We start from the raw sequence: 12,979 nt of genomic DNA, 5'->3' as shown, positions 1-12,979 counted from the left end.
TTTTTTTTCCCTTGTAGTATATTTGTAAATCTCGATGACCGTATGCTTTTTCTAATCCAATATACAATCGAAAAATCCCAAAACTATATGCGATTTCTTGTTGTATAAATTTATACACAACATAAGACGCAAAAATGTTAGTGGGGGCACTGGGCAGGAGGTAATGCGGTAAAATTTATAAAATTGTGACAAAGGTGATAAAATGAAAGAGTACATGTAATTTATAGATATCATGGGCTTTGTGAGTGGGTCTTGTGAAGTTTTGTTTAGCCATATAGTATGGGCTAGGGCTACAAACTAATCAGAAACTACATAAATCCCTTCTAACTAATCCACATGCTGCTCTTAAGAACCAACAACAACAACAAAAAACCATAGACGAAAAATATACAATCACTATACATAACACAAAGCCTAATTCAGGTGGGTGGAGCCTTGGGTGCAAGGTTTCATACTCACTTTCTCAAAACTCTATAGAAACCAAAACAACAAGAGTCATGAGACTAGCTCCCTAAGGGAATAGGCTAGCTTTTAATCAAAAAGTCTCTTATTTGAGACACTTTGTTACCTTTTTTGATCTTCGCTTATTTTGGTTTCTCATTGGTAAGGAATATTTACCTTATGTCATCTTCCCCACATCTCATCTCTCTCTCTTTCAACATAAATTTTGCATTTCTGCAAAACTCACAACTCTGAAATGTTTTCTTTAGGTGCTTCCTCTTCAAGTCCTTTGTTTGATACATCTTCACTGCTTTCCCACAAAAATCCATTATCATTTTCTGGATCTTTCTCTGTTTCTCTAGATAGAAGTGCCACATGTGCAACATAATTTTCTGCACAAAGCAACACAAAGAAGATTGACCAATCTGGAACCAAATTTGCTCACTACACAAAAGACTAAGAACAATTTGCAGACTTAATCAAGTGGTGAATAGATCCATAGTCATTAATTCCCCAAGAAAAAACTTTACCAGCCAAACTTCGAAGAGCATTCTCGGCCGCTTGTTGATGTGCATCTTTCTTAGTTTTTCCCATCCCAATGCCTATCTTCTCACCCGTGAACAAAACCTATGTAAAATTACAACAACAATTAAAACAAAAATAAGTAATGGTTAACATTAGACAAGATACGTCAACAAACTGATCCAGCTGACCTCAACTGAAAACTGTAACTCTTTGTTGGTACTTATCACAGTCCTATACTCCACCTGCAAAATCGTAAATAAATTAATCAGAATCCATGAAAAGAGAAGAAGCAATAGGTTGCGTAATTAGTGAATATGCACCTTTGAACCACATCTTCTTCCAATTTCTTGTAGTGCACTCACAAATAAATGAGATTGCCCGCCATTACTCTTTCCACCATCTGTATGATGTTCTCTACCATTTGACACCAAATGATTCTGGGATAATCCACCTTCTGCAAATAGTTTGAACAAGTGCTAATGTTAAAAGGTATTAATGCACCTTATTATTCAAGTAGCTATTACAGATTCAATAGAAAGACAATACATCAGATGGGGAAACCAATAATTATCTTATCCTAAGTCAATATCTAATGTAGCTTTATAGCGGTACACTGAAAACAAGCTTCACGAAGGAAACAAGAAATTCAGCGATCGACTAATTATCTTACTATCAGCTTGATTGCATTAGTGTTGAAACTAGAACATACCTGTTGTTTGACGTGAAAGATTTTGCCTTTTCAGGTCATCATCCATTGATACCTGCAAGAAAATTATCAGACCGTAGACAACATACTTTGATGTCAAAAGAGAGATACTTAGAACACAAAACTAACCTCTTCACTCCTCAAGTGGGATGGGTGTGCGAATGAACCAACAGGAGCAGAACCTGGTATTCCATGAGGAAATTGACTTGGATAAATTCCTGAAGGTCGACCAGGAAAAGATGGTCTATTCTCATCATCTACCAACCAACCACCCTGAGAATGCATAGAAGAGGAAGGTGGCTGCATAGGAATTTTAGCCAGAATGGGCGGTTGATTAAAGTTTTGGTTCCTTATATCTACACCAGGCCTCATCATAAGGGGTCTTCCACCATCAGAAAAAGTGAGGCCATCCCGTCTAGGAGCTCCAAGCAAACTAGGTTCTAGATTATGATTGAAGACAAAAGATAGAGAATGTCAGAGACAAACATTAACGTGCAAAATAACTGTACAGTTCAAACTTTAATCAAGTCAAAAGTTCGTACTATGCGAAGGTAACAGTGCTGCTGCAGTTGCCGTGCTTGCGTTATTTGGTATAACTGCTATCTGCGGCTTAGGGGTTTCAGGTTTCTGCTCAGCGTTACTTGTTGCAGGAAGAGTAGAATGATCAGCTGCAGCCTTCTCATCCCAGAAATTGAAAAGTCAACAGAAATCAAATTACAACTGACACAAAAGCTTTGCACCAAAACATTTTTTACTTAACTAATCCCAAATTTGTATTTATTTTACTGACCGATTGGTTTAGTCTGCGTTCCACTTCACCCCCACACATTCCTTCGGTCATTGGAGGAGCATTTATGTTTCCATTTGAGGCAAAGCCAGGATCCTGCAGACAGATATAGCTAGATTACATATTGTAGTTGGGGCCAAAATTTGTGCAATACGTTAACAATGATAAAGTTCTAACTACAGTTACCTCTATAACGACATAGTTGCTCACATCTGGTGATGGAGGTAAATTTTCCACATCATCTTCATAGTAAACCAAAGATATACTACTCATTAAACTCTCATCAAATTCCCTGCCATAAATGTACAGAAACAGTAAGAACAACCAGCATGAATTCATTACATAAACAAAAAACAAAAACAAAATAACTTACTTGAAAAAGTAACCTCTGACATTGCAAGCAACATTTCTTGCTACGCAGAGAATTGGAACGAGAAGGGCTGTCTGATAAATGGGCATAAGAAAATGATTAGATACCCACATGGAAAATTAAGTGATACATAACTAAATTCACAACTAAATGCAAGAGCAACGACATGCCTCTGCTTGTGGAGCATAATAAGGAAGATATGCAGGAACAACATGAACCCGTGGTTGATCCTTGTCCTCCCAAACCTTAATACGGTCATCAATGACCATTGCCATTTTCGGATGGCATATGCCACCATTGAAAACACTTAACAACGATTTCTTGGCGTCTGATATGCAAAGAGCAAGACATAAAAAAAAAAAAAAAAAAAAAAAAAAAAAAAAAAAAAAAAGAGTTAACAATTCACCACAGAAACAGTAATGAAAGAGATAAGTAAAACAGAATAAAGAAACTACACTAATGGGAGCATGGTCCCTATGTACCAAAACAAAGATCAAGGGTATCAAAGAAGTCGGAGTTGATTTTAACCTGGTTTAACGCAGACAATACGATCTCGAAGCTCCTTGAGACTAATCAAGTGTGCTTCAGGATCAAGTAGTCTCCACATTTCCAGAGCATAATCCCTTTCAGCCATGGTGCAAACGTAAACTTCAAAACGTTTCCTAGTTTTGGCTGTCAAATAACTTCTCAACTCCTCCCACGCTGGTCTCAGTTTTACAAGCACACTAGTGTCACGGATCTGCATCAGAAATAACCCCAGACAGGAGTAAAAACTTGGTTTCAGTTCCAACAATATTAAAACTAGATTACTCAAGGATACTAAAGCGACCTTATCCTATCACATCCCAGAAAAGGTAAGTCCAAAACATCAGATTAGATGGAAATGAATACATATACAACCACAACAGAGATAGATCTTCTAACCTCTGGATTAATTCGAGTAAGCACAGTATTCTTTTCGGGCAATCTAATCACGGGTCTATAAACTTTCTCGAGTCCATCCGAAGTTGGGCGGACCTCCTCAGGTTGAGCCTTTAACAAAACTCCGTTATCAAATGCATAGTCATTATCAATATACTGCTTCAGCAGCATCCTATCATCCATATACCTTTTAAGTTCTGCTGACATTCCATTAATCCTCACAGGATCCATCTCTCGTGAAATCCAGGATTTAAGAGCCTCGATTCTATCCTCAAATGACTTCATGGTATTTGCAACAATCAAAGTCTCATCCAGATCAAACACAATTGACAAACACCGAGTATTAAGCATCCTTAAACATGAATCATAAAGACCTGAAGGAACCGAAAAACACCAAAAACACGGGAACTTCTTCTCCTTACTCGGCATCGCCACTAAATGAATCTCCTCATCTCCGAGCAAAACCACTGCAGTCTGTATTCACAAAATCAAAATACTGAATCACTCCTAACAATTGGAAACATCCAAAATCAGCTAAATGTCATTTCGGAAATCTCAATCCTACCTTCAATTCATGGAAACAGACTGCGTGTAGATGCATTAACTCTTGAGGTTTGACCGGAGCCGATGACTCAAGCTTGCATCTAACGGCAAAAGAAGCAATCGTCTGAAGAATCGCGAGCGGAGGACATCTCTCACCAGCCGGAGATAGATGGTGGATTCGAATCTCATCGTTCGGGAATCGAAATTCATGACTTGAAGATACATGGTTCACATCAAGTTCCCCCAAACGCAAATCTCCGTGATAAACCACGGATTTATGACCTAAACGACTCATCGTAAATTCGTTCAATTCAGACTTCTGAAGAACGAATCAGGTAGTGAAGATAACAGTTTCTGGGAAAATGCGTGAGAAAATCTGCAGATTCAATTTTGCTACTTTTCTCTGTGATTTCTCTCCGCTAAAGAGGGTTTCTCTGGGTCCCTTAATTTTTTCTTCAACATGAGAACGAAGGTAGGCTCAGATATTTATAGGCGAGAGAAGGCGTTTAATTGTTACGACATCGATTTAATGTTAAATTACGAGAAAACCTGAGACTTCTTTACACGTGGCGTAAGATGCATAATCCTGTTTTCACCATCATCGCTTGTCAGCCGTTAATTACCGTTCTTAACAAAATAAAATCTTGGAGAATCATTCTTTTTTTGTCAACATGTAAGAATTCTTGCAATTTTTTGGTGTGATATATGACGAAATCGGATTAGGCCGATAATTTTTGGCTGACTTCGAACAAATGGATAGTTAATGTTTACAACTATAAATATTGTAAAATGTGGAAAACGTATTGAATAATTTATTCTATAAGTAAAATAAAAATTGTGAAAAAAAAAACAGAAGAGGGAGGTAAAATCATAAAAATCAAATAAGAACATCAAGTTGGTTGGCAAAAAAAGAGAAGACATCAAAGTTGTGACGTGTGAGTAAGAAAAGAACAACACAATTTTATACAATCTGTACCATCATTATTATCAAGTCGGAAAAAATTGCCTCTTAGGTCCAAAAATTTATATATAAATCAAAATTCATGGCCATTCCTAATAGTTAGGCCTGACCTTCATGATTCTGGGAGATTTTTAATATCTTCTACTACAAAACAAAGAAATCACTGGGAATGAAGAGCATAAAAGAGTTAATTGTAACTCTTTAAGAGTAACTTATGTCGCTCAGATTATCATCGCTACCGTCTAAGCGCAAAATGTTGACACTTGATTCCGAGCTTCCGCTGCTGATCACCGGCCGGTTTCGACATGATCTTACACTGTTCAATGAAGTGGCCGGAACTTTCGTCACTGATGGTCGGAAATTCCCCGCCATGCTTCCTCGTCTAACATCCTATTAACACAGAGAGATCATTACAAAAGTACTCAAATTCTCAAAAGTTGAAAGTCGTTTAAACGCTGCGTGCATGGTTATGTCCTTCAATCTCATTTCATTTGTTACCGTACCATGTGTCTCAAGGCCATGTCGATGGAGCTTTTAGATAGGTTTCGCCCAAACCCAAAACCGTCAGATCGAGAGCTCGACTTCCCGGCGGAGGAGCCACCACCACCACTAAGTCCTCGGCCGCCGCTTTCTGTTAGTTGCGGTTGAGCAAGTTTTCTCATATTCACAATTCTCTCGACCTTTTGATTTCCCTTAGCCACATGACTTATCAATCCACCATCATCGTTGTTCGTCGTCTTTGCTCGTCGTCCACGTAACGATGGAACAGCACCGTTTACATTTCCATTTGAAGCTCGGTCTCTAGAAGGCGAACAAGACTGTCTCTTTGCAACATCACGTTCTATGGACGCTGATCTTGAACTACTTGACAAATCAAACGCTCTGGTTCTGCTACTTGAAGCGGTTTGTGGCCTATCCGGTAACGTAGTTCTGAGATTAGACGGCGCTTCTATTGAGAATCCAGGCATCTCGTAAGGTTCCCATGGCCTTGGTCTCACGATCGGAGAAGCTCCTTGAGACAGAGCCGGTTTAATTGGTTTACTTATCAATACAGTCGATGAACCGTTTGGAGTTGATGGGCGGCGAGTTGGAGTACTTGACCTCGATCCCGGTTTTAAATTAGGAGCCGACATCGGCCGGTTATTGGATCGAGTAGAGGTAGCTGAACCGGTAGTTTTTTGGCCGGTTGAGGTGGTAGGCCTGGTTGCACGTGCAGCGGTTAAGGTAACACGTGAGGTTCCAGAGCTAGAAGAAGGTCTGCTCCTTGATCTTGTTAAGCTACTAGTAGAGGACGAGGTTAACGTGGCACGTGCAGCTGTTGAGGTGGCACGTGAGGTCGGCGTTGATGGCCTTTTAGCTGGAGTTTTAGACTTTCTGGTTGGTGTGGGTGGTCTACTCGTTGATCTTGAGCTACTAGAGGACGAGGGTCTTCTGATTCCAGAAACAGAGGAGGAACTGTGTAACGACGTCGTTTGGTTATTGGACTCTTCTTTGCTATAGTTCTCTAACTGTACGTAAAAAAACCATCAGAGATGAGCAAGGGTGTAACGTATATGTGCAGACACTTGAGAGACTGGCGAGACCACGAGACATAGTGAGTCCGTACCCGAGATATAAGACCCATCAGGTTAGCATCTGGTGCGTCGAGTTGGTTTGTTACGCTTCTACTCGGTGAGCCTGGTGGCGTAACCAGCCTGAACAATAAGAAAAATCAGCAAATTTTGACAAAAGGGCCAATTTTGAAAAAGGTTTACTGATTTAGAGATCCAACTTTATACAAGTAATTTTAAACTAAAATGTTACAATTGAGATATGTAATGTAAGGAAACGTGATTGAAAAGTTTGTCTACTTCAAAGCTCAGTTTTAAAACAATCGGCAAAATGATACACACATACAGACACAGATTTCATGCAAGGCCCTAGTCTTATTAGACTTTGACATTTAAAACTTTACAAACCATAACTAGTGAAATTTTTTTAGTATGCGCGCGTACAAACTCAAAATCAGATGAACAAGGAATGTCCGGTGGAATCTTTGTTATGTTCTATCCGAATACAAATACTTTTTAATGCAAAATGTAACAAAATAAAATAAAAAAAAGGGAAACTACAACAAGGCAAATGTTCTGAGATCGGGGATTACCATTCATAATCAGACTTCTCGTTCTCGGAGTACAAGAAGTCCTCGGCGGTAGTTCTCCGGACAGGGTATTGTTGAGACGACATCGCCGTCGTGCTACTAGTATTAGCAGATCCTGCCAAAAAGATAAATCAGAGCAAAAAGAAATAAAATATCCGACAACATATTAACACATATAAATATACAGTTTTGATATATATACGAACACGCACCCATCAGAAGCGTAGCTTGGTGACCTTTCTCGTGACGAAGCATCTCCAGGGACAAAACAAGCTCTTCATCTTTGTCTTGGGTCAACGTTTGAGGACATTTTTTAAAATTGAATTGTTGATGATGGAAGAGAGTGGTGAAGATGTTCTTTTCCGTGTTTATTTTTCTTTTGTTTTAAAATGTCAGATTTCATACCAAACAACCTCCAATGATATATAAGAAAGTATTTATTATTATTTATATATAAAAGTAATATTTATTATTAAAAATAAATAAAGAAAGTAATGTTGTTTTTAGTTATATCATATTAATTAATGTATCTTGGCTATCATTTAGAGAATTTTACTTTGTTCGACAGCAAAATATTAAGAGATTTTTTTTGCCAAAGACCTAATTAGAGTTTATTATTTCTTGGTGAATAAAGCTTGCATGTTATATATCTTTATTTTTTATTAGATAAGACAAGATTATTTCTCAATCTCCACTAAATTTCTGGAAATGGTATTATGGTGTTATTAAATTACATTAGATTTTTAAAGCAGAAAATTAATTATATATTTAGAAAAAAATGCCAAGACTGAAAATAAAACTAACAAACTATGATATACACTAATCCAAGGTGCCGAGAAAATTCTCACGAGTAAAATCAATGCCTACGTGTGATAGATTTTTTTTTTCTTGGGCAAAAGTCTACGTGTGCTATTGAATTATTTTTCCCCATACATCTGTTGTGAAATATATGTGAATCTCGTACAGATAAGTTTGTCTTATATTTAAGATAAGTTTAAGAATATTGATGTATATATCTCTACCCGTGTATAAAGGAGAGTCTCCAGATTCAATAACAAGAACTATTACTGTGAATATTAAATCGTGTGAATACACAATTTTTGACGGCCCAAATAATGAAATAACTAATTTTATTTTTAATAAACCGCAACAGTTTCGACAACACGAGCGAGGGTCTCTCCGCTAGGTTTCGATTTCAATTTTGATTGCAGGGAATTTCTTTCTGATTCTCATACTGCCTATAAATTCTTCGAAATTGTATCGATCTCCTTTACTCTGCGATGGACCTAAATGCTTCACCCCAACCCGAAGAAGACGAGGAATCCTTTAAGAGACGTCATGAAGATCGAGTTGAATCTGCTGTTGAGATCGCTAGACGGGTACAATAACCCCATTATTTGCCTCTACATAGAATTTGTATATGTTTGGAATGATATCGTAATTCGTTATCTTATAGGAGCGTGAAGAACGAAAGAAACGAATGAGATATGACAGGCCAACCAGAAGCTCTCAGCCGGTTTTTCGTGACCAGTCTTATCAGAAGAGAGATACTAGAGTTTATGATCAAAGCAAGCTTCCTCAGGGTAAGTAAATTATATGCTTCTTTGCCACTTCCTCAAAAGATCCATCTTTTTAGCTTCATTCTTTTTTTATAACAACAGGTTGGCTAGATTGTCCTGGTTTTGGTCTGGAGATAGGTTGTATTATTCCTTCTAAGGTTCCTCTTAGTGAATCTTACAACGAACATGTTCCTCCTGGTAAAAGATACTCTTTTAAACAGGTGGTCCGTAACCAGAGAATTAATGGAAGAAAAGTAAGTTTTTTTTTTTTACATGGATCAATCTTTTTCTTTGCTATGTTAAAAAGCAATTGGTCTTTTTGCAGCTTGGTCTTGTGATTGATCTAACTAATACAACTCGTTACTACCCTACACTTGACTTAAAGAAGGATGGCATCAAGCATGTTAAGGTGATGAATGGAATACATTTTGTTTTTAAAGTTTGTATCGTCTGCATCACCAGTAGCGGATTACTTTATCTTCCTTTTCCTGTTTGTAGATTGCATGCAGGGGTCGTGATGCCGTGCCTGATAATGTGTCTGTAAACACCTTTGTCAACGAGGTACTTGTTTCATAAGTTCAGTTCTCTTCTTGACTGACAAAATTGAAGTTTTATTTTCTCCTCTTGAGTTTTAATTGAAGCACAAACTTATCTACCGTTGGTAGCTCATTTGAGGATACTGTCTTTCAGGTTCTGCAGTTCGTCCTTAATCAAAAACACGCAAAGAAGTATGTCCTCGTCCACTGTACACATGGGCATAATCGGACAGGGTTCATGATAGTTCATTATCTTATGCGCTCTATGCCAACCATGAACGTTACACAGGTTCAGTTATTGGACTTGTGCACTCGTTGTATTTATCCTGTTTAGAATGGAGATTCTTACCTCTGTGTGGCCTTTGGCAGGCATTGAAAATGTTTTCTGATGCCCGCCCACCTGGGATTTATAAAGCGGATTATATTGATGCTTTATACACTTTTTATCACGAAATAAAGCCTGAGAGTGTTACTTGCCCACCAACTCCTGAATGGAAGAGGTCTACCGAGCTTGATCTTAATGGTGAAGCTGTTCAAGATGATGATGATGATGATGATTCTCCGCCTGACCCTGTTCAAGTAAGCGTGGTGCAAACAAGTGCTTATTGTTTATTAATCTCTTAAGTTTAACTCTCATTTACAGAATTATCCGTTCGAATGAATATCCTGCATGCATTGTTAAGTGTTAAAGCTCTTGCCCTTGTTAAAGAGAGATCATAATCTTATGAACGGCTATTTTTATTAAATTCCAGCTTCATAACTATTGTTTCTAGGTCATTTAATTACTACATAGTGATCTTGGAAAACAACGGTATCTTTGTGTGCATATAGATGGGTGCAGTTGAGTCTACCAAAGCTGACAAAGTTCATAAAGTGGCAATCTCATTTTGCTTGAGTTTTCTAATGGGTCTGTTGCTGATCTTGCCTTTCTTTTCTGTTTCGTTGTTCAGGAAATTAATCAGGAGACTGTGAAGATGTCAAATGATGACATTTTGGGTGATGAAATACCCCATTATCAGGAGGAAGCTTACCGGCAATTCTGTTATAAGATGCTTTATCCAGAAAACAAGAAGATGAATATTGGGGTATGAATTTTAAACAGCTTATTTGTTCTTACCAGTTTTTATTTTCTCTCTCGTTATGTGCTCTTATTGAATATTATTTTTTAGTGGGTGTTATTGTTGACTTAAAGTCAATTCTTTAAAATTTAGATTTGAAATTTGATATTATTCCCCGTATATCTTTGATTTTGTAATAATTTGCTAAGAAAACTCGAGATTTTTTTTTTCAAATGACTTCATATAGAAAAAACAATTTAGAAATTTTTTTCTTTCTCTTTTCCCCTGCATGTGTGTTTCCTGAAATTAAATCATGTCAAACGTTTGTTGAGACTAATGCTATAGTTAGCTTCAGTGATCTCTTAATCATTTGATGAATTAAAATTTCTTTCTTCCAGGGAGGAGGATGTAAGCCATTCCCAGGTTCGCACCCTGTATCATTAGACAGGTCAGAATCTCTGCTTTACTTTTGGTATTGCGTACAAAGAGGATTTAGCAAGTGTATGTTCTAAATTCCAGAGGTTCATTAGTCCTAGTTTCTCAATGTAGTTAAATCTTTACGATTTTTGCATACACAGGGAGAGTTTGCAACTTTTGAGACAGCGGTACTATTATGCGACATGGAAGGCAGATGGAACACGTTATATGATGCTCTTAACTATAGATGGGTGCTATTTGATAGATAGGAGCTTTAAGTTTCGGAGGGTACAGATGCGTTTTCCCTGTAAGCACTCACGTGAGGTCAGTAATTTTCTGTCATTGCTTACAGGCCTTTGGTGTCCATATCTAAAACTTGTGAACCTGACCTATTTGGTTTTGGGTGGTAGGGAATTTCTGATAAAGTACATCACTACACTTTGCTTGATGGAGAGATGGTCATAGATACCCCAACAGGTGAACAAGGGGAGGCGAGGAGGAGGTACCTCGTATATGATATGGTAGCAATCAATGGCGAATCAGTCGTAGAGGTTGGAACTTTCGTTCCCGTATTATTAATTTCCTTGGAATGAGTTCAGTAGCACGAGATCTTAGCATTCAGAGTTTCCCAATATGTCAGTGTCGTTTTTACTCGGTACCAACCAGTGTCAGGTATTGTAGATACTAAAGGTAACTTACAGTTGATTCAAATATGTGCCAGCGGACTTTCTGTGAAAGATGGAACATGTTTGTGCGTGAGGTGATCGGACCTCGAGCAGCTGAGAAGCTCAGAAGTCATTGCTATAGATATGACCTTGAGCCTTTTGCGGTGAGTTGCATTTTCTGTTCCATGCCATATTTTCCTTCTCCTTTGTATAAATTGTTGGCAAAATTTTGTTGTTGCCCAGGTACGGATGAAGGGTTTTTGGTTACTTTCGACTGTTGAGAAGCTTTTGAAGAATACCATTCCATCGCTTTCGCATGAAGCAGATGGCTTAATATTTCAGGTAACAGAGATGTTTGTATTTTAGGTCTGAGTCGATAATTTTTCCTAACCGCGGACAGACACAAACTTATGAGATTAGTATTAATTTTTTTCCCGGAGAAAGTAGGAAGATTGCATTACTTGAGCTTGACTTACATTTGGTTTATTAGGGTTGGGATGATCCTTATGTTCCACGAACCCATAAAGGTCTATTGAAGTGGAAGTATGCAGAAATGAACTCGGTAGACTTTCTGTTTGAGACGGGTGAGGAGGAGGGACGGGGTTTCCTCTTCTTGCATGAAAGAGGGAAGAAAAAGCTTATGGAAGGATATTCAGTTGAGTTTAGAGATGATTCGGACCCGTCAAGTTACAATGGGAAGATTGTAGAGTGTGCATGGGATAAGGATAAGAAAGTTTGGTTTAGCATGCGGATCAGAGTTGACAAAACTACACCAAATGATATCAACACCGCTCGTAAGGTCAGTTGAACGATTTCTATATATATTTTAAGTATTGCTTTTGTCAAATGGATATTCTCTACGTGATTTCTCAGCAAAAAATGTGATGTTGTTTCTTGTGTTGTGAAAACAAAATAGGTGATAAAGAGCATAAATGATAACATCACTGAGGAAGTGTTGCTTGAGGAAATAAAAGAGATCATACGTCTTCCGATGTACGCTGACCGCATTCGAAATGATAGTCAAGCTGCACGTCGCAAGTAGAGATTACATTTTTTTAGTAATACACTAGAACCAACTTATAATTGTTTTGGGCGGTTTATGAATATTGGGGGTTTAGTTTACAGGTTTCTCTTCTCTCACACACTTGTACAGCTAAATCAATTTGTGGACAAACACAAATTTTCCTTTCTTTTGTCTTAGTCAATGACCATATCCATCAATCCATGTTGTATATTCACAGGAAATGAGCAAAAGAAGGATTCGAGTCATTTTGACTATTTACTGAAGAAAGATGACTAAATCAAAGTCCTCAACAGCAAACAAGCATGGCAAACTCTACCATTCATAAG

At 37.8% G+C, this 12,979-nt stretch overlaps 3 protein-coding genes across 4 annotated transcripts; 1 reads left to right on the top strand and 2 right to left on the bottom strand.

The window, feature by feature from the left end:
• Positions 1 to 198: 198 nt before the first annotated feature.
• On the bottom strand, positions 199 to 4,891 carry LOC9307004 (RNA polymerase II C-terminal domain phosphatase-like 2). The gene is made up of 14 exons (XM_021021186.1): positions 4,316 to 4,891; positions 3,754 to 4,224; positions 3,358 to 3,568; positions 3,000 to 3,157; positions 2,833 to 2,903; positions 2,646 to 2,751; positions 2,463 to 2,555; positions 2,215 to 2,347; positions 1,802 to 2,112; positions 1,676 to 1,727; positions 1,287 to 1,420; positions 1,155 to 1,208; positions 972 to 1,068; positions 199 to 833 (listed from the first exon to the last, which is right to left on the bottom strand). Exons 1-14 carry the CDS (start codon positions 4,586 to 4,588, stop codon positions 685 to 687), a joined length of 2,313 nt encoding a protein of 770 aa, XP_020876845.1. The 5' UTR covers positions 4,589 to 4,891; the 3' UTR covers positions 199 to 684.
• A 361-nt stretch (positions 4,892 to 5,252) lies between these two features.
• On the bottom strand, positions 5,253 to 7,792 carry LOC9309086 (flocculation protein FLO11). The gene is made up of 5 exons (XM_002870887.2): positions 7,607 to 7,792; positions 7,398 to 7,509; positions 6,861 to 6,948; positions 5,758 to 6,762; positions 5,253 to 5,644 (listed from the first exon to the last, which is right to left on the bottom strand). The coding sequence occupies exons 1-5, from the start codon at positions 7,647 to 7,649 to the stop codon at positions 5,456 to 5,458; spliced, it is 1,437 nt and encodes a 478-aa protein (XP_002870933.2). The 5' UTR covers positions 7,650 to 7,792; the 3' UTR covers positions 5,253 to 5,455.
• A 739-nt stretch (positions 7,793 to 8,531) lies between these two features.
• Positions 8,532 to 12,850, top strand: LOC9307003 (mRNA-capping enzyme). Of its 2 annotated transcripts, none has more exons than XM_021023016.1 (15): positions 8,532 to 8,773; positions 8,851 to 8,977; positions 9,056 to 9,207; positions 9,279 to 9,362; positions 9,452 to 9,514; positions 9,644 to 9,778; positions 9,859 to 10,068; positions 10,452 to 10,574; positions 10,946 to 10,995; positions 11,126 to 11,288; positions 11,375 to 11,515; positions 11,686 to 11,793; positions 11,873 to 11,971; positions 12,120 to 12,428; positions 12,546 to 12,850. In XM_021023016.1, exons 1-15 carry the CDS (start codon positions 8,675 to 8,677, stop codon positions 12,669 to 12,671), a joined length of 1,989 nt encoding a protein of 662 aa, XP_020878675.1. In that variant the 5' UTR covers positions 8,532 to 8,674; the 3' UTR covers positions 12,672 to 12,850. The 2 variants fall into 2 exon arrangements, with proteins under 2 accessions (XP_020878675.1, XP_002873017.1); XM_002872971.2 differs by having other exon boundaries at positions 8,533 to 8,773; positions 10,440 to 10,574.
• Positions 12,851 to 12,979: the final 129 nt, after the last annotated feature.

The sequence above is a fragment of the Arabidopsis lyrata genome (genome assembly GCF_000004255.2).
Source record: "Arabidopsis lyrata subsp. lyrata unplaced genomic scaffold ARALYscaffold_6, whole genome shotgun sequence".
NCBI classification, from domain to species: Eukaryota; Viridiplantae; Streptophyta; class Magnoliopsida; order Brassicales; family Brassicaceae; genus Arabidopsis; species Arabidopsis lyrata.
This window is presented reverse-complemented; position numbering and strand designations above follow the sequence as displayed.

Coding starts and splice junctions, on each gene's coding strand:
- LOC9307004 (XM_021021186.1), bottom strand. CDS start 4,588: ATGAGTCGTTTAGGTCATAAATCCGTGGTTTATCACGGAGATTTGCGT. Junction 2,752..2,832: donor GTCAGAGGTTACTTTTTCAA/GTAAGTTATTTT, acceptor CATTTATGGCAG/GGAATTTGATGAGAGTTTAA. Junction 1,209..1,286: donor GAAGAAGATGTGGTTCAAAG/GTGCATATTCAC, acceptor ACGATTTTGCAG/GTGGAGTATAGGACTGTGAT.
- LOC9309086 (XM_002870887.2), bottom strand. CDS start 7,649: ATGCTTCGTCACGAGAAAGGTCACCAAGCTACGCTTCTGATGG. Junction 6,949..7,397: donor GAGAAGTCTGATTATGAATG/GTAATCCCCGAT, acceptor CTTATTGTTCAG/GCTGGTTACGCCACCAGGCT. Junction 5,645..5,757: donor ACATGGCCTTGAGACACATG/GTACGGTAACAA, acceptor CTGTGTTAATAG/GATGTTAGACGAGGAAGCAT.
- LOC9307003 (XM_002872971.2), top strand. CDS start 8,675: ATGGACCTAAATGCTTCACCCCAACCCGAAGAAGACGAGGAATCCTTT. Junction 10,069..10,439: donor CTCCGCCTGACCCTGTTCAA/GTAAGCGTGGTG, acceptor TTCGTTGTTCAG/GAAATTAATCAGGAGACTGT. Junction 10,575..10,945: donor ACAAGAAGATGAATATTGGG/GTATGAATTTTA, acceptor TCTTTCTTCCAG/GGAGGAGGATGTAAGCCATT.